Genomic DNA, 27,972 nt, shown 5'->3' on the forward strand with positions numbered 1-27,972 from the left:
CTGTGTGGGACCTGCCGGCTGCAAGGGGCTGGAGGAAGCCCTGGGTAAGTATAACATAGGGCAGCATTATTTGATTGATGTTTCCTTTTAGTATTCCAGAATGGACCAGGCAAGCCTTATCCTTCTCCCGAAGGAACATATCTTAGCGAATGTACATTTTATCCAGGTAAAGGAGGGAGGGGAAAGAAGTGTAGTTGCCAGACCTTCTTTCACAGGGCTACAAACGCTGTAGTTTGGTGACAAACTACATCAATTGCACAACCTAATTAAAACAATCACATGCAATAATAGGCTATTGGCAGTGGTATAACAATAGCCACCATGACCCCTGCTATTGATGTGGGGGCACACCTTCTCCCTCGCTGTAGAGTAAGTGCAGCAGAGCAGTGTAATATTTATGTGCCCTAGAGGTTTTCTCTTGTACCAGGCAGCCACTTGCTCTATGCTGCACACCACTGGCAGTATAGAGCGAGAAAATGCAAGGAAGAAAGATGTGTTCCGATACAGTGCTGGAGCAGGTAAATATTGCACTGCTTTGCTGAGCTTATTCTGCAAAGTGATGAGAGGGTGGTGGGGTTGGTAAAGAAAGGTGTCTGTTACCAGCCATGTATGGATGGGCGGCTAAGAAAGTGTGTGTGACGGTCCATGCGCAGGGCAGTGGGGTAGAAGGTGTGTGTGTGAAGTGTGAAATGTGAGTGTGTGATGGGGGGGGGTTGACTGGCCAGGCACTGGGATTGGGCAGATGGTGTGCATGTCTGCCCAGGTGGGAGGGGGGGAGGGGCATGACAGTTTCACTTTGGAGTCGGGGAGGTTCTTGTTATGACCCTGGCTATTGGATCTCTGCCTAGCATCATAGAAAGTTGTGTAGTCTCGAAGTTTAGATTACACAGCACCCATTATGTTATACCTCCATTTTCACAGAACATGTACCTAACATGAAGACCTAGTTACCTTCATACATAAGAGTATGTGCATGTGAAAGGGGCACAAATCATGTAGTAATGGGCATAGGAGGGGACTAAAGAGGTATTATTTACTGTATTTTAGGACGGGGTTGTCTGCACTGTTCTGAAGAAGGAGACCATTTGTGTCCCTGAAACTATTGTCAGCTGATGGTGTTTTGACACATATTTTGATGGAATACAATTAGTACAGTGCTCAAGAGAAGCTCGGTGTGCTAACCGATCATTAGAATTGCTAATTGTATTTGGGGTGTCTGCTTTGCACCCAAGATGATGTACCCTTCCTATACGGTAAGGTGTGCCACTCCAAACCTTTTACTTCAACAACGTCAGGGCTGAAGGAAACGGGCTTGGGAGGAAGTGGGCTTGGGACCCGCGAAACGTGTTGCATAATTTTATGTGGAGTACTGATTAAATATATAATTTTCTGGATACCATATATGGTGGTTGTGTCATATATATTGGGGAGACGGATACACCCTGGGTTCCCAATTTTTTATTTGATTTTAATAGACTACTAATTTTTATTCTGCTTGTGCCTCTGTAACTACTACAAATATCCATGCCAGTGTTTAGGATGGACTGAGAAATGGTGAAATGAGTTTTACTTGATGAACCACACCTTTCCTGATTCATTCCCAACAATTAATTAGAATTGTACTAAAAATATGGGAGAACCTCGGCCCTCGAGGATTGGAGTTGGACAGCCCTGTTGGAAATGATCACTGGAGTAAATCTGCAGTAGAGGATAGTGACATGTCACTCTGATAAATTCATGCTGTCATCTTCAGCGATTATCCTATTTTTTCGGAGCACCTCATTGGATGTTTAAAATCTACACAGTGAGCCTACATTGTATTTGCTGCAATAAACCACCTGCACTGTTGATGGGGCGTTAGCCATGTATCTTATGCTCCCCCTTCTATGTTTAGTACAATTTTTTGTTTTGTTTTGTTTTTTTGTAGGTAACTATTGTGATCAAGTATTTCTTCCAGTTTGGATTCTTTCCTTGGAATGCAGATGTGGAATTAAACAAAGACAAGCCGTACTTCGCTCCCAACATCATTGGCATAGAGAAAAAAGAAGGATATGTGCTCTATGATCTGCTTCAACTGCTTGCTTTATTTTTTCACAGATCCATTTTAAAGGTACATATTCATACATCTGTAAATATGATTTTTCTACTGGAACTACAGAAGTAGCGATAGTAGAATATCTATAAATTTACAGATATCCTACTCTTGCAGTCCTAATGACGATAGTAAGATATTGTTAAAAGATATCAATATTTTTCTACAGCTAAACCAAACCCTATTCTCACACTGAACCCTCCCTCTACCGATGCCCAACCTTAACCACTCCCTCTGGACGCCTAATCTTAACCACACCCACGCCTAACCTTCACCCCCCCCCCATGCCTAACCTTAATCACCCACCCCTACACGCCTAACCTCAATCTGCTGGAAAAGAATACTAATCTTTGGGCACCCAATATTTGGTGCTGTATTTTGTATTGCGAGCTGCCCCAGCCAATATTTTTCAGGTGCCACTCATAGTCAAGTTTAGGGAGGGATTACTGGAGCCCAGAATCCCCCTTCAAACCAAGGCTGGTGCAGTGTCTGGGGACAGGCACAAGTTAAGACACCAGTATGTCTGCAGTCATCCTGCAGCTCACAGCAACGTGCTGCTGCCCTAGGTGTCACACCGCCCCTTTCTTTCCTGGCTACAGATGACTTTAAATGTAGCAGCAGCGTATGTCCGGAGCACAGAACCAGGTACGAGCACAGCCCTGTGCCCCTGCTGTGTGCTTGTAAAGAAGGAAGTTCGGACCTTGCAGAATGCTTCACTTCGCCATTCATTATAGATGTAGGCTGTCTTCAATATTATCTGTATTCACTGAATATGCTGCAGAGATCAATGGATACATGTAACAATGTATCAACTGGGCTCAACAATCAACCGACTTCTGCAGTGATAGAAGAAGCACTGAGGGAGATCTGGACAGATAAGCCAGCTGAATATTTCCTGGTCTCTGGCTACTCACGTGACAGTCCTCTTAAATCCAATTACTTCTAATTTCTCACTGAAGAGTGTGTCTCACTCTCCTCCATGTCTTTCTCACCCTCTCTCCTTGGTATATCCTCTCTCCCCTTTATTACAAGTATTTATTGCAAGTGAGTACAACTAATTCCAGGATCTGTCTGGTTAATTAGCTGATAACAGTTCCTATTAAAACTGACACATGTTTATGGCTATTCTACAGCTGAAACACCATGCTAGGACAGTGATCTGGTGGTTATTTGGGTTTGACAGGCTGTTTATAGGTATTAGAATCTCCGACATGTTGGAAAGCAGGAACCAAACTTTTTTGGTTGAATCCATGATCAACATCTTTTGATGCTTCTAAAAAAAATCCTGATTAGTAATGTAGTTTCTCCACATACTAAGGTATTGTTCAGTGCATATATCTCTCATCTAAGTGGGAGGATAAGCTCTATTTTCCTGTGGGAGACCATTTGCTTTGCTACGGTAGCAGAATAGATTCTTGGAAATAGGATTAGATGTGGTGATGCAAACACTCAAATCAAGAAATGCAATGGTCTGGCAACTGTAATTCATAGTAAATGTTAACTTGCACAAGTTTTTATTCAACATGCTACCGTAGTTCTTCAATGTGATGTGTTCCTACTCAGAAAATATTATGGAACAAAAAAGTGCCGACAGCGTGCACTAGCAGGCAAGCTTTCAAAGTTCAATGTTGAAGAATGAGGAAAGCTGGCACTGCTATATAACACTGTGTTTATTCGAATCTGCTGTGCATCTGTTGTGCCAAATATAAGTACATCATAAAACATGAAACAGTAGACATACCAGTGGAGTGAAGAGAGGCATTCTGGGTGACGGTGGGTGCTGGGTACAGCAGCTTCGTTTATGATGTACTTATATTTGGCACAACAAATGCACAGCAGGTTTGAATAAACACAGTGTTATACAGCAGTGCCAGCTTTCCTCATTCTTCAACATTGATCAAAAAATATTATCATATATGTATTTGTACAAAAAAGGGGGATTCTGGTGCACAGGTCATTTATATTTAGTTCACCTGCCTAGAAAGTCAGGGAAAGCTGTCTGCATACAAATTCTGACAGCAAAAACAAAAAAGCTAACCGCCACTCAAATAAATATAAAAATGCGCAATGCTATGCTGCGTGGGGCACGTAATGGTAATTTGGGGCTCTGGCGGCTGCCAGGCCCCGAATTACATCTTCCTATGAGTTGCAACAACTCGGAGGGGGAATAGTTTTTAATGCTGCCTCGGAGTTTAGCAGCAGCGGTGAGAGCCGTCATTCGGCTCTCACCGTTCCAAACTGAGCGGCGCGGAAACAATATGCACCCATAAAAATGCTAAACTTTATTGATCAATTAATTATGGTTCTCCCAAAAGCAGCAGGCATCCCACCAAACACCCCACCCCCTATAAAAACACTAGGCTATGACCATATCAACTCCTGATCAACCTGCACTCACTCACAACATACATATACAAGTAATTGTCCAGATCGTAACACATATGTGGGTGTGGTTCTTTATGCATGGCAAGTAGGAAGGACTTCTGAGCTGGCACGTGGGAGTCCAAGCTAATGGCTAAGCATGTACCCCAGTCAGCGGTGAGACAGGTACCTGGTAAGCTGCGGGACGCCGCAGCGCTGTGAGATACGTTAAACCCATCTGGAGAGGTAATAACACTGCCAGATCGCTGTTTGATGACATAGTAGCTTAAGTGATGATATCACTGGATGATCATCCTGAATAGTTTGGCCAAACAAATAGAGATTATGCTCCAGTAAGGAACCTGTACTGTTCCGAAAGTGATATGAACTGGCATCTTAGCAGAGCTGAGAAGCTGACATCACATCTACTGCTGCTTTATTAACTGTTATCATACAAGTTGCTGCATTTTGCTTGGTGTCCTTTGGAACCATGATTTATGCTGCTATTCCATCATTTCAAGTGTATTTTACTGATGCTTTCACTTCCTGCTTTCTCCATCCACAAGCATATAATTAAGATCAGCCGATCTGGACAATTGCTTGTATGTGTATGGTGTGAGTAAATGCAGGTTGATCAGGAGCACTCCCATGGTTATTGCCTAGCATTTTTATGGGGGGTTGGGGTGTTTGGTGAGATGCCTGCTGCTTTTTAGAGAACTGTAACTAATTGATCAATAATGTTTTGCATTTTTATAGTTATTTGAGTGGTGGTCAGCTTTTTTGTTTTTGGTAATATATGTATTTGTGCCTATCAGAATAGGACATGGGTACTGTGCATCAAAATGGAATCATCCAAAAAGAGTCAGATTTCCACAAATCAGGTGAAATTGACACCGGCTACATCAGGATCTCTAATACACCCTGAAATGTTAATTGCAGTAAAAGGCGCTGAGGTGGTGAGTTGGACCACTAACCGATTGGCTATCACTAGCCGATGGACTAGTAGTTTGGCAAAGAGTTACAAGTACTATTATTGATTGGGTATTACTATTCAATCTGTAAATAGTTTGGTTAGCAATATTGGATTATACTTTGACTAGTGTACCGCTAAACAGTAGCCGTTTGGCAATATGTTCATCTATGAACAGCTGATTGTCTACTATATGTACACGTGTTGTGGGTTTGGGCACTAGAGATCAGGGTTAGTGTTTGGCATTAGGAGGGGGGTTGGTATTAGGAGAGGAGGCTAGTGCTAGGCTTTAGGAGGGAGGGCTACTGTTAGAATTAGGTCATAGGGAAATCAACAGTAAAAAATATAGATAAAATTAAATTACCAATATTTTAACTATGAACGTTAACCGGAGCCCACATTAACAGTGGCGTTGCGACATGTATGAAGATGTGCAACACTCAGATACAGGTTGGCATTAGCCTGCACACAGTGAAGAGATTGTGGGTAACTATGAATTCCAAGAAACTAAGAATAAATTGATTGTGTGCTGTTCATTACAGTATAGAGACCCTATAAACGCTGTATACTGGAGAACACTTTTTCCTTATCTAGAGACATTAGAATAGTTATGGATGGGAGCACCGGTGCCCTCAAGATTTGTAGCAAGTTGTAATGTGTGCTTAACATACAATAACAACCCTATAACAAGTCCCTGTAAGGAGCTGTAAACATGTCAGCTAGCTCTTCCTGACAATGATCCTATACTAGATACAATATGATGCTTATACAATGCTGCTAAAGCCTCTTATACATTTTGGGCAGGCCATAAAATGTGGGCACTGTGAGATGGTGGACCTTAATTTGCCCCATACTTGTATTCTGATAGTACCATTGCTGTGTCATCATTTTTAAACAAAGTGCTCTTATCCACATTTAATGGCGGGTATCTGAATTTCCTCAGACATCTTGACACCAAAGGTGGTGTCAAGCTTTCTCCAAGTCTTTCTTTCACCTAAGATACATATTAAAGCTATACTACATGTGTGTATAAATGCTAATTCATATTGTGCTGGAGGATTACCGTACATTTTAATGTTTGCAAATGTATCAATGAGTTGTGTATCAATATCTGTTTAACCTAAAACAAAACCTGTGTATTTTATTAGTGTCATGGTCTGTGGGATGAGGATGATGTGACTGAAAATATTACCCATAAAGAAGACACAGATGGTGAAGTTTCAGAGGCTTCGGGAAGAAGAGATTCAGTCGGATCATTAAAATCGGTCAATCTTGCAGCCTCAGCAGAGTCCATCCACGTTCATTTCCCAGAGGAGAGGACAGCAATTAGAAGGAAGAGTTCCAGTAGTGGCTCCCAAATATCTCGCAGGTCCAGTTACTCCTCATCACACAACCATTCCAAGAGAGGTAACTATTCTGCAATCTGGTTCAGGTTTACAATCATATAAGGGTACTTAGGACAATTATTTTTTTCTATTATTCCATCTTAAATTCCTTCTGATGTTGTATTATACATGTTATTTATTTGGGAAAGTCATTACCTTCTATTTGAAGTAGAAAAAAAAGACAGGCATACCATTCAATAATGAGTTGCTTCCCCAGTCATCACTGCCTATACAGTTATCCTATTAGCTTTTGTCCCAAAGTAATTTCATCTGTGTAGGAATAACTGCTTTTTTTGCTTACAGTCACAGTGAATCCTGCAAAAACAATACATTTCTGCTATATTTACTGACCATTATGTCCTTTAGTTAGCGATCAGAAGACAGTGGTAGAAGCTGCGTGGCAATGCAGCACATAACTGATAAGCTTCTGAGCAAAGTGAAACACAGTCACAGTCTAAATTCAAAATCCAATAGATTTATCAGTCATAATAAGGCTGTATTAAAGGTCTTATGATGTGGCTAACCTATTAGAGCAGAGGGGATTCTTTGTGTATAGTTCCACTTTAATGCTATGATCAATGTGATGCAAATCCCAAGCTGCCAACATCTTCCGCAGTGCTGTACAGAGTATATTGTTTGGTCACTTAACTGTCTCTCAGAGGGGCTCACAATCTAATCCCTACCATAGTGATATGTCTATGTATGTATAGTGTAGCGTATGTATCGTAGTCTAGGGCCAATTTAGGGGAAAGCCAATTACCCTTTCTGTTTGTTTTTGGGATGTGGGAGGAAACCAGAGTGCCCGGATGAAACCCATGCAGACACAGGGAGAACATACAAACTCCGTGCCCTGGCTGAGATTCGAAACAGGGACCCAGCATTGCAAGGCTAGAGTGCTAACTGCACTCAAAACACATGCTCACAACAAGCTGTTGTGTGGTTAGTTATGTGCTAAGGGCACGATCTATTTTGCTGGAATAAAGAAGCAAAAAAAATGGAAACTTTATTTAATGTACGGACCTTCACACAAATATTAGAGAATAAATCAACACTAATTAAAGACATCAAAATTCAAAATCCTTTAGACCTATTAGTCATAATATGGCTGTCTGTGTATGCCTATTAGCATTAACACATTAATTGGTAGGTATTGCTGGTATTGTAGAGGTAATGTGCTTGCATGCTGTAATAATATCTCCATAAATTGTTCCCAATAAAGGTAGCACCAGCACACGGAACAGCAGCCAAAAAGGCAGCAGTTTATTAAGTGTGAAGCAGAAATCCAGAAAAGAACTCCTCTTGGAAAAGCTTCGAGAGCAACTCATCAAAGCGAAAGCATTTACTATTAAAACGTAAGTATCTTAGTATGGCAGATACACACATGCACTGAATCTGGTGTCCTTACATAACATTCTTATTACCCTTCCCAAAGAAGAAACGTTTTAATTACAGATCAAACTTGAATTAGAGTGGTGGTGGTGGTGATGATTACAATTGTTATGCCCTAAAACAACCCTTGTCTACTCAATAAACCACGTATATCTCGGTGATTGCTGTGTTTGGACTGGCAATATGGCACTTTGGGCATTTGCCAGAAAAGTCTAGAATGTATAAAGCCATTGGATACCAGACCGGAACTGTTTCAGATTGAACTTGTCATCAAATTATACACAAGTTTGTTTGAATTGTTTTTGGCTCAGTACTAATATTTAGTGTTGGCACCAAATGATAGTTTAGCTGACAGTTTGGATGACAGAGGTTTAGTTCAGGCCAAGTGTTAGGAGCCCATTAGTGTTAATCATTGTGTAAGTATAAGGGTTAGGGTAAAGTGCAAGCCAAAAGTTATTTTTTTTTTTAGATTTGGATAAAGTAGGGAAAAGCTAGAAAATCGGACAGTTTTTTGGCTGTCTGCGCTGCCACTGAAACCAAGAAGGTTTCAGTGGCAGCGCAGAAGGAATCTAAAATAGGAAGCTTAGCAAAACCTTAATCCTTTTCTACTCTTTTGTTGAAAAGCTGGGTATCCTTTACCAATAGTGGTGAAATAGCAGGAGGTTAAAGGAAATCTTCTTAATGGTGAGAAAGGTAGAAAAAAGCAAGTCACTCGTTTTTTAAAGAGAACCCGAGGTGAGAGGGATATGAAGGCTGACATGTTTATTTCCTTTTAAATAATGCAGGTTGTCTGGCCGTCGTGCTGAACCTCTGCCACAAATTCTTTAAGCCATAGACCCTGAACAAGCGTGCAGATCAGATGTCTATGACAAATCTAACAAGATTAGCTGCATGCTTGTTAGAAGTGTGTGATTCTGGTCAGCAAGGCTTCCAGGGAACTGGTATTGGTTGAAATGAAATAAATATGGCAGCTTCCATAGGTTTCACATCTCAAGTTTTTTCCCAACGTGAGAAGACATACAGTATAACTGCTGAAGTTTAATTTTAACAGGTCCTTAAAATAGTAACAGGACTGTAAGGGCTGTTTTAAACGCATGCGCTACACTCCAGTTTTTAAAGTGCATGAGATTAGTCAACTGTAGGCAAGTAGACATTTTTGAATTGCATGTGTCTGTTGCATTTTTGGTGTGATTGCCATTCAGTGCAATTTAATTGAATTATATTTATATTATATTTTTATATTTTTATATATAAATGTCTGTCTGGATGTCTAGATGTCTTTATAGTCTGTTTCCAACTGCCAAGCAACCAGTATCTCCCTCTGTGCATATGTATATCTATAAAAAGAAAACGTTTAACCTATTGCATTGTTAGTGGGTGTGGTTATAGCTAATGGCAGTTGGTGCTGTCTGTTTTTTTCATGTCTGCCAGTAGTAAAGATGATTACGCGCAGGCTGATTGTGGATCAAACAATATAAACAAATTACATGGCGAATATCAATTATTTCTTGATATCTCTTTTATTTTTTAACTTTTCACTTTGCAATGTATTATTTTTTTCTCCTTTTCGCTAAAGTTCCTCTTTTTTTGTTCACGTTGCGCTTGTGCTTTCGCCCGTGCTGACAGATTTTCTTTTTTTAATCACTCTGCTCTGTGTGTTATAAGCGCTTTTGTAAGCGCTTTAGAAGAGCAATTATTTAAATCACTTCCTGATGTCAGTCAGGAAGTGATTACTTTGCCCCAGAAATAAATAAATACAATATATTTATTCATTAAAGCGCTGGGGAAATTGCTATACAAAGTGTTTTTTCAAGCGCTTTGCGATTTCCCTATACCTTCCATTCAGGGCAAATCGCCCTGAAAATGGTACAGGCAGCGCTTTTGTCAGCGGCAAGCAAACCGAATGCCCCAATGAGAACTATCTCATTGGAAAGCATAGTGTAAGTGCTTTTAGAGCCATTTATACAATGTACAAATGTACCGTTGTCTTGATTAATTTCTTCCATGGTTTTATATTTGAAAGAAATTGTGAGCAGCAAATGCTGTACCTTTGTTCACTGGTAGAATGTCAGTTTTATATCAAGGGACACCGCTAATTACATTTAAGTTCTACTTCACTTTTAAACATGTTGGCAGTTGTACGTCACTGTGAGAATAAACAATGTATTCCAGCCATTGTGTTTTTGTTATCTACAGATGTTAGACATCATATGAACACAGAGCAGCAGCAGGCTATAAATCTTGTCATAACTATATATTTTTTTCCTTTTGTTTTCAGTGTCCTTCAGATATATTTGCCAATCAGACAGTTCTTTTACAATCTCATTCATCCAGACTACAGTGCTGTGACAGATGTTTATGTGCTAATGTTCCTGGCCGATACAGTGGACTTCATCATAATTGTATTTGGCTTCTGGGCATTTGGAGTAAGTAACCCAGCAAAGGCTAAAGCATCAAAATTGTTTTCCGCTAGAGCAAATTAATATCATGTTTGTACACGATAGTTGATTGCAGTTTAATATTTTCATTTAGTTTGAAAATATTAAGTTGATAATCAAGTGTTAAAAGGGGAAAATAAGTTAGCAAATTACTATCCAGTGATATCTTTGAGTGTTTGAGTGCCAGTGTTGCTAGAATACACTTCAGAATAAAGAATACACTTCAGCTCTGAAGCCTTAGGTTTAGAGAACATTGACATACATATTGAGTATGCTGTATAGCTGACCTTATTCCCAGCTGCTTCTCTTCTCCCACAACTCTCATCCTAGGTCCTCATACACAAACCTGACATGAAAACTGATGAGCTGAACAATTGTATGTATAGTCCTAATCCTAAATAAGACTTTCTTGAGATTCCGTAGTCCTATTTAGATTTCAGAGGTTAAAAACCTAGATTTAACCACTTAAGTCTATCTGGACGGATATATCCGTCCAGATAGACTGTGCAGCTGCCGCTGCCTGAGGCGCGCGATCGCGCGTGCTCCCGCTGCCTGCCGTTACCCCCCGATCAGTGAATGGGAATATAATTCCCATTCACCGATCTAAATTCCCCACAGAAAAAACGACGCTTTCTAATCAGAGAAAAAGCGGTATTTCTGCAAAAAATTAAATAAAAATTAAAGCCTCCTTATAGTTCCTGGTAGCGAGATCGTACGCTCCAGGACTTTTTTGACTGTGGCCATTTTGTGGCCAAATAGTAAACTACACCCACATACATTTTTTACATTACATTACATTATTTTACATTTAAAATTATCTGTTTCCCTCCCACACCAAAAATTACCCAAATACATTTTTAATAAAAAAAAAAAATTACATTAACCTATTTTGGTTCCTGGATGTAGTTTCTACGTCCAGGAACCATGCGCGCTACCGTGCGCTCCCGCGGCCGATCGCGCGCATGCACGCGCACTCCCGGCCGTGGATTCGGTAGCCAGGGAATCAATGTATCGGGCTATGGTGCCCGATCATTGATTCCTCTCCCCCGCTGAAAAAGCGACAGCTTCTCTCGGAAGCTGCGCCTTTTCTGGCCGTTCCCTCTCCGATGAGTCACTCTAAGCGTGTGTTACGCTTAGAGTTACGTCATGTAAACAAACTCATGGCCGCCATCTTGTGGCCAAAAAGTAATACTACACCTGTAAGAAAAAAAAAATACAAATTAACACACATTTACATTATAAATCTATTGTTTACCTCCCACCCTTCCAAAACTACCCAAATAAAATGTTTACTATAAAAAAAAACATTACAATAAAAAACAAACAAACATGTAAATATTTACCTAAGGGTCTAAACTTTTTAAATATCAATGTAAAGATGAAATATTTCAATATTTTTTTTATTTTAAACTTGTAAATAGTGATAGATGCAAAATGGAAAAAATGCACCTTTATTTCCAAATAAAATATTGTCGCCATACATTGTGATAGGGACATAATTTTAACGGTGTAATAACCGGGACATATGGGCAAATACAATACGTGAGTTTTCATTATGGAGGCATGTATTATTTTAAAACTATAATGGCTAAAAACTGAGAAATAATGAATTTTTCCATTTTTTTCTTATTCTTCCTGTTAAAATGCATTTACAGTAAAGTGGCTCTTAGCAAAATGTACCCCCCAAAGAAAGCCTAATTGGTGGCGGAAAAAACAAGATATAGATCAGTGCATTGTGATAAGTAGTGATAAAGTTATAGGCTAATGAATGGGAGGTGAACATTTCTCACGTGAAAACGACGGAACCTGAATGGGTTAATAATAAAAAAAACCATAAATAGTTTCCTAAGGGTGTGAACTTTTTAAATATACATGTCAAGAGAGTATCTTATTATATTCTTTAAAATTATAAGCTTGTAAATAGTGATGGACGCAAATTGAAAAAATGCACCTTTATTTCTAAATAATATAATATAATTACGGTAGCATGTATTAATTTTAATCTATAATGGCCAAAAACTGAGAAATAATGAATTTTTTTCCATTTCTTTCTTAATCTTCCTGTTAAAATGGATTTAGAAAAAAATAATTCTAAGCAAAATGTACCACCCAAAGAAAGCTTAATTAGTGGTGAAAAAACAAGATATAGATCAATTAATTGTGATAAGTAGCGATAAAGTTATTGGCGAATGAATGGGAGGTGAACTTTGCTCGGATGCATACGATTTTAGACACTGTAGGCTGTAGTGGTCAATGTTTTGACTGTCTAGTTTGAATTATTACAATTTAGCTCCAATACAGATAAATCGTGAACTATTGAACTTTTCATCTTAACTACACAGGCGTTTTTTGACCTCTAATTAGTTAGGCTTACTTGATAATGCAGCTGATGTGGGCTGGATAGAGTGTCATAAAGGCAAGTAAACTGAAGGATCAGGCGGATGATGCCATTGAAGTGGGCTGGATAGAGTGTCATAGAGGCAATTAAACTGAAGGATCAGCTAGATAATGCAATCTAAGTAGGCTGGATGAAATCTCATAGGGGCAAGAAAACTGAAGGAGCTGCACTATCTGCTGGTGGTTTACCATAACATCCTTTTGCTAGGCTCTCACATTATGTAGTGTATGTGGTAAATTGGATAAGATTGTACAGAGTATATGGTGTAAGCTTTACAGACAGAGGTGTCTGAGAAGATCAGCATCTCAGAAGGGGTTCTAAATATATAATACCCTTTGTTCACCCTTACACTACATACAATACATCTGGTGACATTATAGAAGATTGTAAAATGAAGATTACACAGCATATGTTTTCTTGAACCAACTGGACTTATTTCATCAGTAAATGTTTTTTGAAGTTGAATCTGCAGGGTTTAAAGTGAGAAAACAAGCAGCTGGATTGAGGATACTGTATTATGAAGCTCCTAATCCAGTGATTTTGAACCTAAGGGTGGCCATACACATTTAGCTTACCACCAAATGTGGCAAACAGATCAAGCCCTCTTTGATCTGACTCTGATTAGATGAAGTAAAAGGTTAGGGGTGGCACACCTTACCGTATTCAACGCGTGCATAACCTAGGGTGCAAAGCAGACACTCAATATAAACAGTAAGTCCAGAGGTTGGTTAGCATGTCAGGCTTCTCATGAGCAAGATGTTCAAAGTTACATTTCTTCAAAGCATGTGTCAAAATACCATTGATTTGACAATTGTTTCGGGGTCACGCAGGGTCCCCTTCATCGAAAAAGTGCAGACATATGATGACAATTGTCAAATCAATGGTGTTTTGACACATGCTGGACTTACTGAATCTGATTAGAAAGAGTTCAAATCCCCCTATACATTGCACATGGATTTTCAATAGTAGTGGTGGCTGGATAGTGTAATGTAAAGGAGACCAGGGTGCGAATCTTGGCTCTGTGTGTTCAGTAAGCCAGCACCTATTCAGCAGGAGACCTTAGGTAAGTCTCCCTTATGCTGAATACACACGGTGCTTTCCCGCACTCGATTTCCCACTCGATTCCCGTCGATTCGTTTATTTCCAACATGTCCGATTTGCATTTCGATGGATCGTTAGGTCGATTCGCATGTAAAGTATGCCAAATTGACCTAACAATATCTTTTCAATTCAAGAATTGCAATCAATTATTCTGACTGATTGTAACATTTCAAAAATCTGACCAATGTACCACACACGTTAAATTTTTTCCCCAATTATGAAAAAAATTATTGAAAACTCAGAAACAAATGCTTGGGTTTGTACATTAAAGAGACTCTGTAACAAATTGTTTATCTTTATTTCTTCTATGCTATAAGTTCCTATGCCTTTTCTAATGTGGTCTGGCTTACTGCAGCTTTTCCTAATTGCACAGTAGCTGTGTTATCTCTGTTATATGATCTAATCTTCTCTCTATAGTCGGCACAGTCAGGCTGAGGCAGTCAGACTGGAATGTGCAGGGCTGCTTGTGATTAGCTAGAAGCTGTACACACCCCCTGCAGGCTCTGTGTGACTAACACACTCTGCTTAGCTGAGCCTATTAGAAGCTGGTTAGTTTGTTTGTAAACACTGCCTAAAACTGGCAATTACAAGCCAGGTTTGCAGCAGAGAATGGCAGAAACAGCACAGAGGGGACCAGGAGCACATAATGAATAGAATGGTATGCTTTTTATTGTAAGAATTTCAGAGTACAGATTCTCTTTAAGTAATTTACAATCTACCCTACACCATTCAATTTCCTTAAAAATTGATCAGAAGAATCCAACACTCCCGTCTTCTTTTATAAAAATAAAAGGAAATTCGATCAGATTTCTCAACCGACGTCTTTATTTCTTTATTGAATTGCCATAAAATTGGATCATTTTATTGTATGGTGAGTGGCCACCTTAAGTCATAGAGACCACATAGATCAAGTCCAAGTCAGTCTGCAGGAAGGGTACCCAATGAATGGGGTGAATGATCAAGTTGGATACACTAGGCGGAGGACCCTGCCATTGGCTTACAATGTAAAGGGAGAGGGTAGGGACACACTAGGTATGGGTTGCATGATGGGTACTCAGCAGAGCAAGTTATGGCATTGATGAGGGAGATAGGCGATGGACCTAACAATCCATCGAAATGCAAATCGGACATGTTGGAAATAAACGAATCGACGGGAATCGAGCGGGAAATCGAGTGCGGGAACGCACCGTGTGTATTCAGCATAACACTGCTACTGCCTAGAGAGCGCGTCCTAGTGGCTGCAGCTCTGGCGCTTTGAGTCCGCCAGGAGAAAAGCGCGATATAAGTGTTTGCCTTTGTCTTCAATAGATGTCACCATGAAATCTATTGTAAATCTATCACTGCGACACAGTACAACGCTATTGGCTATCAGTCTTCTGCTGCTCCCCCGCCACATCCTATTGATTGAAATTGACCATCCTATCATCATTTCAAACAATCTCTGCCGTAGTAAATCGCTCAAAATTACAATCAATAGGGCTGGTTAAATTGTGTTGTGTATGGCAAGCTTAATAATACCACATGCAAGCGCTGTGTGGTGCCTGCGCTCGATGAATAATTTCCGTTTACTAATGCTGAGTTCCCATTCATATTCACTGCTTGTCATAAGCATGAGACATGTGACAAAGTGAAGTCTGGGAATATAAGGGAAATGGCAATTTCCATTTGTAGTTGGTAACATGAGCATTATGGTTTCGCTGTCAGGGCTCGTTCATCCTTAAAGGGAACCTGTACTGAGTAAAATTATTTAAAATAAACACCAGAGGTAACTTCAAATGAACATTAAGTAGTTACCTTGCCATCAGTTCCTCTCATAAGCTCACCATTTTCTTCTGACAATGATCCCTTCCAGTTCTGACAACATGTTGTCAGAACTGAAATATATCAGTTGCTGTCAGTTATATATCAGTTACTGTCAGTTATAGCTGAGTGGACAACTGATGTGCCCGGTAATGTCCATGTTTCCCTATGGGTCAAGTGAGCAATGTTACAGTTTAACAGTGTGCCGACCAGAAAGCTGTTATGGGGTAATGGCCGTTTTCAAAATGGAGGACGGAGAACTCCCTTGATCACAGTGGACAAACAGGATGCGGGAGAGGAGAAAGAGATTGAGGAGTAGACTACATGGGAGGTAAGTATGACTTGTGTATGTTTATTTTGACTTTTAATTTGCAGTTCAGGTTTTCTTTAACAATAAAACAATAGATAGATGTAATAGAAAGTAACATAAAGTATCACAGAACTGGGCATCTTCCTAACAAACAGCTAATACTGTGTTTTCATCCTCAGAAACATTCAGCTGCTGCCGACATCACCTCCTCGCTGTCAGAAGACCAGGTGCCGGAGGCATTCTTGGTGATGGTCTTGATACAATTTGGCACCATGGTTGTGGACCGTGCACTTTACCTTAGAAAAACTGTCATGGGCAAAGTCATTTTCCAAGTTATCTTGGTGTTTGGAATCCATTTTTGGATGTTTTTCATTTTGCCAGGAGTGACAGAGAGGTACGTATGGAAGATCACTGCTGATTAGTAAACATTTCTACAAGATTTAACTGTGTTCATGATGGAATAACCATGTTTGTCTTTGGTGCTGTACAGGAAGTTTAGCCAGAACACTGTCGCTCAGATGTGGTATTTTGTCAAGTGCATTTACTTTGGGCTCTCAGCATATCAGATTCGGTGCGGATATCCAACACGTGTGCTTGGGAACTTCCTAACAAAGAGTTACAATTACGTCAACCTTTTCTTGTTTCAAGGGTAGGTACTTGAAAATACACATCAGCACACTTATCTGTATAAACATGTAAGTAAGCTGACTAGATATTAGGAATAGCAAAACATTTTTTACCCATAGTGACTTATCAGAGCTTTTTGGCGGTTTAGAGCATTCAGTGCAATGAGAGATACATGTGCTTTACCTCATTGAAGCCCAAGTGTAAGCATTCATTTTTACCGCTCCTGACAATGAAGCAGACTGTGAAAGATGTTGTGGCAATGCTGGTTTGCTGCCAGTAGCTGGCTATAAGATAGCTGATACCAGAGTGCAGGGGGCTCGCACCAGAAATAGGTTAAATTGGGTAGAGGTGTTAAAGGAAACCAGAGATCACTAAGTATAAAGAATCAATACTTACCCGGGGCTTCTTCCCACCCCATAAACACGTGTGAGTCCCTAGCCGTCCTCCCGCCGTCTGCCATTCGGCCGCGATCAGCCCTGGTAACTTGCTCAGTGACGTCAGTCCGGGTCTACTGTGCATGCGCAGTAGGTCCGCGCATGTGCAGAAGACCCAGACTGGACGCTACTGAGCAAGTTACTGGGGATGATCGCAGCTGAAAGGCAGACCGTGGGAGGACTGCAAGGGACTCACATGTTTATGGGGCGGGAGGAAGCCCCGGGTAAGTATCAATTCTTTATACTTTGTGATCTCTGGTACACTTTAAGCTATTAAATTACCAATGATGGCACCTAGAGAGATATCACCATTAAGGGGTTACACTAACTGCCAGCAATGGGCTAGTGAATAGCTGAAGTTAGATTCTAAGATTTTGACTGTTGATTTTTGACTTCAGCACCACAACAGATGGAGACAAAAGGTTAGTATCACTAAAGCTGGCCATACACTAGGCCGATTTCCCGCCGATCGACAGCAGATTCGATCACTGGGATCGAATCTGCTGTCAAATCGTTAACGCTAAATTTCGATCTATTTCGTCCCGAAATAGATCGGTCCCGTCGATCGCTCCATGCGGGAAATTACTGTTGATCGCCCGCGGGTAGGGAGCAGGTCGCTAGCGTCGTTCGAGTGCCCGACGACCGACGCAATACAGCTGCAATACATTACCTGCTCAGCCGGCACGACTCCCCAGGTCTCCGCTGTCTTCTTCTCCGCGCTGGTCTCCGGGTCCGGCAGGCTTCACTTCTTCCTGTCCCGGCAGGAAGTTTAACCACTTCCCGACCGCCTAACGCACAAAGGCGGCCGGGAAGTGGAGCCCTGAAGGACCGGCTCACCCACAGAGGCGGCGGTCCTCCTAAGGGCATGGGCGGAGCGATCGCGTCATCCGTGACGCGATCCTCCGCCGGCTACTGTCACCGCTCGCCCGCCGCAACATCCCGCCGGCTATACGGAAGCGCCGGCGGGATGTTAACCCCGCGATCGCTGCATACAAAGTGTATAATACACTTTGTAATGTTTACAAAGTGTATTATACAGGCTGCCTCCTGTATAATACAGGGACCACCAGGGCAGGCTGCAGCCACCCTAGTCTGCACCCAAGCACACTGATTTCTCCCCCCCCCTGCCCCAGATCGCCCACAGCACCCATCAGACCCCCCCCCTGCCCACCCCCCAGACCCCTGTTTGCACCCAATCACCCCCCTAATCACCCATCAATCACTCCCTGTCACTATCTGTCAACGCTATTTTTTTTTTATCCCCCCCCTGCTCCCTGCCCCCTCCTGATCACCCCCCACCCCTCAGATTCTCCCCAGACCCCCCCCCCAGACCACCACCCCCCCCCCCTGTTTACTGTATGCATCTATCCCCCTGATCACCTGTCAATCACCTGTCAATCACCTGTCAATCACCCGTCAATCACCCGTCAATCACCCGTCAATCACCCCCTGTCACTGCCACCCATCAATCAGCCCCTAACCTGCCCCTTGCGGGCAATCTGATCACCCCCCCCCACACCAATAGATCGCCCGCAGATCCGACATCAGATCACCTCCCAAATCCATTGTTTACATCTATTCTCTCCTCTAAACACCCACTAATTACCCATCAATCACTCATCAATCACCCCCTATCACCACCTGTCACTTTTACCTATCAGATCAGACCCTAATCTGCCCCTTGCGGGCACCCAATCACCCGCCCACACGCTCAGATTGCCCTCTGACCCCCCCTTATCAATTCACCAGTGCATTAATTACATCTGTTCTTCCCTGTAATAACCCACTGATCACCTGTCAACCCCTGTCACTGCCACCCATCAATCAGCCCCTAACCTGCCCCTTGCGGGCAATCTGATCACCCACCCACACCATTAGATCGCCCGCAAACCCGCCGTCAGATTACCTCCCAAATGTATCGTTTACATCTGTTATCTTCTCTAAACACCCACTAATTACCCATCAATCACCCATCAATCACCCCCTATCACCACCTGTCACTGTTACCTATCAGATCAGACCCTAATCTGCCCCTTGCGGGCACCCAATCACCCGCCCACACGCTCAGATTGCCCTCAGACCCCCCCCCCCCCCCCTTATCAATTCGCCAGTGCATTAATTACATCTGTCCTTCCCTGTAATAGCAGAAGGAAATGGCAGCGCTTCCAAACAGACGCTGCACCTGAATTGACTACCTGCACAGGTATGCAGAGCTCAAATAAAGGGCAGGTTACACACCTTGCATTCAAAACAGGTACAGTAAAGGGGGGCGTTAGCTTCAGCATAAGTTGTGCACAAATTATCCCTAATAGACTCTCCAACGGCGGTGACGTGCCCCATAGGAGAGAAACTAACCACTAATCTAGCAGTGAAACATATAAAAAAGTGAAGCATGTTCAAACAATGAAAATTGTCCAAAAAAAAGAGAAAAAAAAGGTTAAAACCTCAAACTAATGTAACAGTGAAACATATTCAACAGTGAAACATATCCAACAGTGGACCCTAGCTAGTCTAAAATTAAAATCATAATCCTTACCTGGTGCAGCTAGCCATAAAATGGTATACACATTTGTTCAGAAGACAGCAAGCAATGGGCAGCGCTCACAGGCTGCAAGTGAAGTGAAAGCTCCAGAGATATGCCCAGCCCCTTGGGGCTAAATACACACCTTGAATACAAATCAGATGCAAATTATGTGCTAACACTAATCTAAATTCTAAAATTTGAATGCAAGCTGACACCCCTGGAGGCAGCTAGCCTGAAGTATACTTAAGTTTTGTACAGCAGAAGGAAATGGCAGCGCTTCCAAACAGACGCTGCACCTGAATTGACTACCTGCACAGGTATGCAGAGCTCAAATAAAGGGCAGGTTACACACCTTGCATTCAAAACAGGTACAGTAAAGGGGGGCGTTAGCTTCAGCATAAGTTGTGCACAAATTATCCCTAATAGACTCTCCAACGGCGGTGACGTGCCCCATAGGAGAGAAACTAACCACTAATCTAGCAGTGAAACATATAAAAAAGTGAAGCATGTTCAAACAATGAAAATTGTCCAAAAAAAAGAGAAAAAAAAGGTTAAAACCTCAAACTAATGTAACAGTGAAACATATTCAACAGTGAAACATATCCAACAGTGGACCCTAGCTAGTCTAAAATTAAAATCATAATCCTTACCTGGTGCAGCTAGCCATAAAATGGTATACACATTTGTTCAGAAGACAGCAAGCAATGGGCAGCGCTCACAGGCTGCAAGTGAAGTGAAAGCTCCAGAGATATGCCCAGCCCCTTGGGGCTAAATACACACCTTGAATACAAATCAGATGCAAATTATGTGCTAACACTAATCTAAATTCTAAAATTTGAATGCAAGCTGACACCCCTGGAGGCAGCTAGCCTGAAGTATACTTAAGTTTTGTACAGCAGAAGGAAATGGCAGCGCTTCCAAACAGACGCTGCACCTGAATTGACATCCATTCTTCCCTGTAATAACCCACTGATCACCTGTCAATCACCTGCCAATCACCTATCACCCATCAATCACCCCCTGTCACTGCCACCCAACAATCAGCCCCTAACCTGCCCCTTGCGGGCAATCTGATCACCCACCCACACCAATAGATCGCCCGCAGATCCGACATCAGATCACCACCCAAGCGCAGCGTTTACATCTATTCTCTCCTCTAAACACCCACTAATTACCCATCAATCACCCATCAATCACTCCCTATCACTACCTGTCACTGTTACCTATCAGATCAGACCCTAATCTGCCCCTTGCGGGCACCCAATCACCCGCCTACACGCTCAGATTGCCCTCAGACCCCCCCTTATCAATTCGCCAGTGCAATATTTACATCTGTCCTTCCCTGTAATAACCCACTGATCACCTGTCAATCACCTGCCAATCACCTATCACCCATCAATCACCCCCTGTCACTGCCACCCAACAATCAGCCCCTAACCTGCCCCTTGCGGGCAAACTGATCACCCACCCACACCAATAGATCGCCCGCAGATCCGACATCAGATCACCACCCAAGCGCAGTGTTTCCATCTATTCTCTCTTCTAAACACCCACTAATTACCCATCAATCACCCATCAATCACCCCCTATCACCACCTGTCACTGTTACCCATCAGATCAGACCCTAATCTGCCCCTTGCGGGCACCCAATCGCCCGCCTACACGCTCAGATTGCCCTCAGATCCCCCCTTATCAATTCGCCAGTGCAATATTTACATCTGTTCTCCCCTGTAATAACCCACTGATTACCTGTCAATCACCTATCAATCACCCATCAATCACCCCCTGTCACTGCCACCCATCAATCACCCCCTGTCACTGCCACCCATCAATCACCCCCTGTCACTGCCACCCATCAATCAGCCCCTAACCTGCCCCTTGCGGGCAAACTGATCACCCACCCACACCAATAGATCGCCCACAGATCCGACATCAGATCACCACCCAAGCGCAGTGTTTCCATCTATTCTCTACCCTAAACACCCACTAATTACCCATCAATCACCCCCTGTCACTGCTACCTATCAGATTAGACCCCTATCTGCCCCTAGGGCACTCAATCACCAGCACACACCCTCAGAATGCCCTCAGACCCCAGCCCTGATCACCTCGCCAGTGCATTGCTTGCATCTATTCCCCCCTCTAATCACACCTTGAGACACCCATCAATCACCTCCTGTCACCCCCTAGCACACCTACCCATCAAATCAGGGCCCAATTTGCCCCGTGTGGGCTCCTGATCACTCGGCCAAACCCTCAGATCCCCCTCAGACCCCCTTCCGATCACCTCCCCAGTGCATTGATTGCATCTATTTTCCCCTCTAACCACCCCCTGAGACACCCATCAATCACCTCCTGTCACCCCCCTAGCACTCCTATCCATCAGATCAGGCCCAATACAACCTGTCATCTAAAAGGCCACCCTGCTTATGACTGGTTCCACAAAATTCGCCCCCTCATAGACCACCTGTCATCAAAATTTGCAGATGCTTATACCCCTGAACAGTCATTTTGAGACATTTGGTTTCCAGACTACTCACGGTTTTGGGCCTGTAAAATGCCAGGGCGGTATAGGAACCCCACAAGTGACCCCATTTTGGAAAAAAAGACACCCCAAGGTATTCTGTTAGGTGTATGACGAGTTCATAGAAGATTTTATTTTTTGTCAAAAGTTAGCGGAAAATAATTTTTATTGGTTTTTTTCACAAAGTGTCATTTTTCACTAACTTGTGACAAAAAATAAAATCTTCTATGAACTCGCCATACACCTAACGGAATACCTTGGGGTGTCTTCTTTCTAAAATGGGGTCACTTGTGGGGTTCCTATACTGCCCTGGCATTTTAGGGGCCCTAAACCGCGAGGAGTAGTCTAGAAAACAAATGCTTCAAAATGACCTGTGAATAGGACGTTGGGCCCCTTAGCGCACCTAGGCTGCAAAAAAGTGTCACACATGTGGTACCGCCGTACTCAGGAAAAGTAGTATAATGTGTTTTGGGGTGTATTTTTACACATACCCATGCTGGGTGGGAGAAATTTCTATGTAAATGGACAATTGTGTGTAAAAAAATCAAACAATTGTCATTTACAGAGATATTTCTCCCACTTAGCATGGGTATGTGTAAAAATACACCCCAAAACGCATTATACTACTTCTCCTGAGTACGGCGGTACCACATGTGTGGCACTTTTTTACACCCTAAGTACGCTAAGGGGCCCAAAGTCCAATGAGTACCTTTAGGATTTCACAGGTCATTTTGCGACATTTGGTTTCAAGACTACTCCTCACGGTTTAGGGCCCCTAAAATGCCAGGGCAGTATAGGAACCCCACAAATGACCCCATTCTAGAAAGAAGACACCCAAAGGTATTCCGTACGGAGTATGGTGAGTTCATAGAAGATTTTATTTTTTGTCACAAGTTAGCGGAAAATTACACTTTGTGAAAAAAAACTATTAAAATCAATTTCCGCTAACTTGTGACAAAAAAATAAAAACTTCTATGAACTCACCATACTCCTAACGGAATACCTTGGGGTGTCTTCTTTCTAAAATGGGGTCATTAGTGGGGTTCCTATACTGCCCTGGCATTTTAGGGGCCCTAAACCGTGAGGAGTAGTCTTGAAACCAAATGTCGCAAAATGACCTGTGAAATCCTAAAGGTACTCATTGGACTTTGGGCCCCTTAGTGCAGTTAGGGTGCAAAAAAGTGCCACACATGTTGTGTCGCCGTACTCGGGAGAAGTAGTACAATGTGTTTTAGGGTGTATTTTTACACATACCCATGCTGGGTGGGAGAAATACCTCTGTAAATGACAATCTTTTGATTTTTTTACACACAATTGTCCATTTACAGAGGTATTTCTCCCACCCAGCATGGGTATGTGTAAAAATACACCCCAAAACACATTGTACTACTTCTCCCGAGTATGGCGATACCACATGTGTGGCACTTTTTTGCACCCTAACTGCGCTAAAGGGCCCAAAGTCCAATGAGTACCTTTAGGATTTCACAGGTCATTTTGAGAAATTTCGTTTCAAGACTACTCCTCACGGTTTAGGGCCCCTAAAATGCCAGGGCAGTATAGGAACCCCACAAATGACCCCATTTTAGAAAGAAGACACCCCAAGGTATTCCGTTAGGAGTATGGTGAGTTCATAGAAGATTTTATTTTTTGTCAAAAGTTAGCGGAAATTGATTTTAATTGTGTTTTTTCACAAAGTGTCATTTTCCGCTAACTTTTGACAAAAAATAAAATCTTCTATGAACTCACCATACTCCTAACGGAATACCTTGGGGTGTCTTCTTTCTAAAATGGGGTCATTTGTGGGGTTCCTATACTGCCCTGGCATTTTAGGGGCCCTAAACCGTGAGGAGTAGTCTTGAAACGAAATTTCTCAAAATGACCTGTGAAATCCTAAAGGAACTCATTGGACTTTGGGCCCTTTAGCGCAGTTAGGGTGCAAAAAAGTGCCACACATGTGGTATCGCCGTACTCAGGAGAAGTAGTATAATGTGTTTTGTGGTGTATTTTTACACATACCCATGCTGAGTGGGAGAAATATCTCTGTAAATGGACAATTGTGTGTAAAAAAAATTAACAAATTGTCATTTACAGAGATATTTCTCCCACCCAGCATGGGTATGTGTAAAAATACACCCCAAAACACATTATACTACTTCTCCTGAGTACGGCAATACCACATGTGTGGCACTTTTTTGCAGCCTAACTGCGCTAAGGGGTCCAAAGTCCAATGAGCACCTTTAGCCTTTACAGGGGTGCTTACAATTTAGCACCCCCCAAAATGTCAGGACAGTAAACACACCCCACAAATGACCCCATTTTGGAAAGTAGACCCTTCAAGGTATTCAGAGAGGGGCATGGTGAGTCCGTGGCAGATTTCATTTTTTTTGTCGCAAGTTAGAAGAAATGGAAACTTTTTTTTTTTTTTCTCACAAAGTGTCATTTTCCGCTTACTTGTGACAAAAAATAATATCTTCTATGAACTCACTATGCCTCTCAGTGAATACTTTGGGATGTCTTCTTTCCAAAATGGGGTCATTTGGGGGGTATTTATACTATCCTGGAATTCTAGCCCCTCATGAAACATGACAGGGGGTCAGAAAAGTCAGAGATGCTTGAAAATGGGAAAATTCACTTTTTGCACCATAGTTTGTAAACGCTATAACTTTTACCCAAACCAATAAATATACACTGAATGGGTTTTTTTTTTATCAAAAACATGTTTGTCCACATTTTTCGCGCTGCATGTATACAGAAATTTTACTTTATTTGAAAAAATGTCAGCACAGAAAGTTAAAAAAATCATTTTTTTGCCAAAATTCATGTCTTTTTTGATGAATATAATAAAAAGTAAAAATCGCAGGAGCAATCAAATAGCACCAAAAGAAAGCTTTATTAGTGACAAGAAAAGGAGCCAAAATTCATTTAGGTGGTAGGTTGTATGAGCGAGCAATAAACCGTGAAAGCTGCAGTGGTCTGAATGGAAGAAAAGTGGCCGGTCCTTAAGGGGTAGAAAGCCCTAGGTCCTCAAGTGGTTAAACAGTAGAGGGCGCTCTACTGTTTAAACTTCCCCCAGACAGGAAGAAGTGAAGCCTGCCGGACCCGGAGACCAGACCAGAGCGGAGAAGAAGACAGCGGAGACCGGGGGGAGTCGCGCCGGCCGGAGCAGGTAATGTATATGGGGGAGGGGGGGGAGCGGCGGCAGCACCACCACCACCACAGATTGTGAACGGTTTCAGGCTGAAATCGATTCACAATCTGTTTGCAGTAAAGACAGCCATACAATCCCTCTCTGATCATATTCGATCAGAGAGGCATCTATCTGTTGGTCGAATCTGATGGCAAATCGACCAGTGTATGGCTACCTTTAGGGTCATTTCTCAAGCTAGACAGGAATTCAGAGTATTAAAGGGAACCTGAAGTGAGTAAAATTATTTAAAATAAACACATGACATAGCTGCAAATGAATATTACATACTATCCTCACCATCAGTTCCTCTCAGAAGCTCACTATTTTCTTCTTACAGTGATCCCTTTCAGTTCTGACAATATTTAGTCAGAACTGAAATATAACAGTCAGTGCTGGGCGTAATGCAAAAAACTACGCTTACGGATCATTACGCGTAATTTTACGCTATTACGCATTACGGAATTACGCTTACGGCGTAGACATGTATTTACGTTCATGTCTGTAATTACGCATAGCCCTTACACAATTACGCGTAAGAATACCGTAATGCAGGTTGTTACGTTATTGCCTTACGCGTAATTTCCTACTAGCAATTAATGCGTAAGGCCATGCTTCCAAGCGGAAAAGTTGACGCATGGATCAATGTTAGGTAGCCGCCGACTTTAAGGGTTAATAGCAAAGCCCCCTTAAGTGCTAAGAGCCTCAAATTTGGAGAATATATTAAGGAGATCAGAAGGAATAAGAGGAAAAAATTTTTTTTCAAAAAGACCTTATAGTTTTTGAGAAAATCGATTTTTAAGTTTCAAGGGCAAAAATGTCTTTTAAATGCGGAAAATGTTAGGTTTTTTTTGCACAGGTAACAATAGTGTTTTATTTTCATAGATTCCCCCAAGTGGGAAGAGTTTTACTTACTTCGTTCTGAGTGTGGGAAATATAAAAAAAAAATGACGTGAGGTCCCCCCTCCCAGACCTCTTTAACCCCTTGTCCCCATGCAGGCTGGGATAGCCAGAATGCGGAGCACCGGCCGCGTGGGGCTCCGCACCCTGACTATACCAGCCCACATGGTCCATGGATTGGGGGGTCTCGGAAGGGGAGGGGCAGCCAAGCTTTCCCCTCCCCCTCCGAGCCCTTGTCCAATCCAAGGACAAGGGGCTCTTCTCCACCTCTGATGGGCGGTGGAGGTGGAGGCCGCTATTTCCTGGGGGGGGGTTCATGGTGGCATCTGGGAGTCCCCTTTAAAAAGGGGTCCCCCAGATGCCCACCCCCCCTCCCAGGAGAAATGAGTATAGGGGTACTTGTACCCCTTACCCATTTCCTTTAAGAGTTAAAAGTAAATAAACACACAAACACTTAGAAAAAGTATTTTAATTGAACAAAAAACATAACCACGAAAAAAGTCCTTTAATATTCTTAATTAACCATTAATACTTACCTGTCCCTTTAAAAGCCAGTTCCCACGCAATATCCTCGGAAATATAGTAATCAGTTACAATGTAACAAAGTTGTTACAATGTAACAACTTTGTTACTTTGTAACTCCACCGCACCCGACGTCACTCGCCGCTCACCCGCCGGCCGCCGCATACACTTACGCTAAGTCCCCGCCGGCTCCCGCCGTCCACTCCACCCACACCTGTCACCCATATACATGCTGGCACCCATGGGTGCCAGCATGTATATAGGTGACATGTGGGAGAGGCGGGGAGGGCACCGAGAGCCGGCGGGACTTAGCGTCCTGCACCCGACAGAGCTCTGAACTATATAGCTCAGAGCTCTTTAAAGCATCTTTGTATTTGGGCTCCAAGGAGCCCCATTGGTCCTTAGCAGACCAATGGGGTTCCTTCTGATTTGAAGTCTGTCAGGACGCTAAGTCCCGCCGGCTCTCACTGCCCTCCCCGCCTCTCCCACATGTCACCTATATACATGCTGGCACCCATGGGTGCCAGAATGTATATGGGTGACAGGTGTGGGCGGAGTGGACGGCGGGAGCCGGCGGGGACTTAGCGTAAGTGTAGCGTAAGTGTATGTGGCGGCCGGGGGGTGAGCGGCGAGTGACGTCGGTTGCGGTGGAGTTACAAAGTAACAAAGTTGTTACATTGTAACAACTTTGTTACATTGTAACTGATTAGTATATTTCCGAGGATATTGCGTGGGAACTGGCTTTTAAAGGGACAGGTAAGTATTAATGGTTAATTAAGAATATTAAAGGACTTTTTTCGTGGTTATGTTTTTTGTTCAATTAAAATACTTTTTCTAAGTGTTTGTGTGTTTATTTACTTTTAACTCTTAAAGGAAATGGGTAAGGGGTACAAGTACCCCTATACTCATTTCTCCTGGGAGGGGGGGTGGGCATCTGGGGGACCCCTTTTTAACCCCCTTGGCGGTATGAAAAATACCGCCAGGGGGCAGCGCAGCAGTTTTTTTTTAATTAT

General features: G+C 42.5%; 1 protein-coding gene across 11 annotated transcripts in view; it reads left to right on the forward strand.

Moving 5' to 3' along the window:
* Positions 1-27,972, forward strand: part of PIEZO2 (piezo type mechanosensitive ion channel component 2) — a 474,955-nt gene that overhangs the window by 417,377 nt on the left and 29,606 nt on the right. For all 11 annotated transcript variants that reach the window (XM_068237153.1, XM_068237160.1, XM_068237158.1 and 8 more), the window contains 6 exons: positions 1,928-2,110; positions 6,572-6,830; positions 8,028-8,160; positions 10,476-10,623; positions 16,424-16,638; positions 16,735-16,893. In XM_068237153.1, the coding sequence (XP_068093254.1) occupies positions 1,928-2,110; positions 6,572-6,830; positions 8,028-8,160; positions 10,476-10,623; positions 16,424-16,638; positions 16,735-16,893 (1,097 nt within the window). The remainder of the gene's footprint in view (positions 1-1,927; positions 2,111-6,571; positions 6,831-8,027; positions 8,161-10,475; positions 10,624-16,423; positions 16,639-16,734; positions 16,894-27,972) is intronic.

This window comes from Hyperolius riggenbachi, chromosome 5 (genome assembly GCF_040937935.1).
Source record: "Hyperolius riggenbachi isolate aHypRig1 chromosome 5, aHypRig1.pri, whole genome shotgun sequence".
Classification (NCBI taxonomy): Eukaryota; Metazoa; Chordata; class Amphibia; order Anura; family Hyperoliidae; genus Hyperolius; species Hyperolius riggenbachi.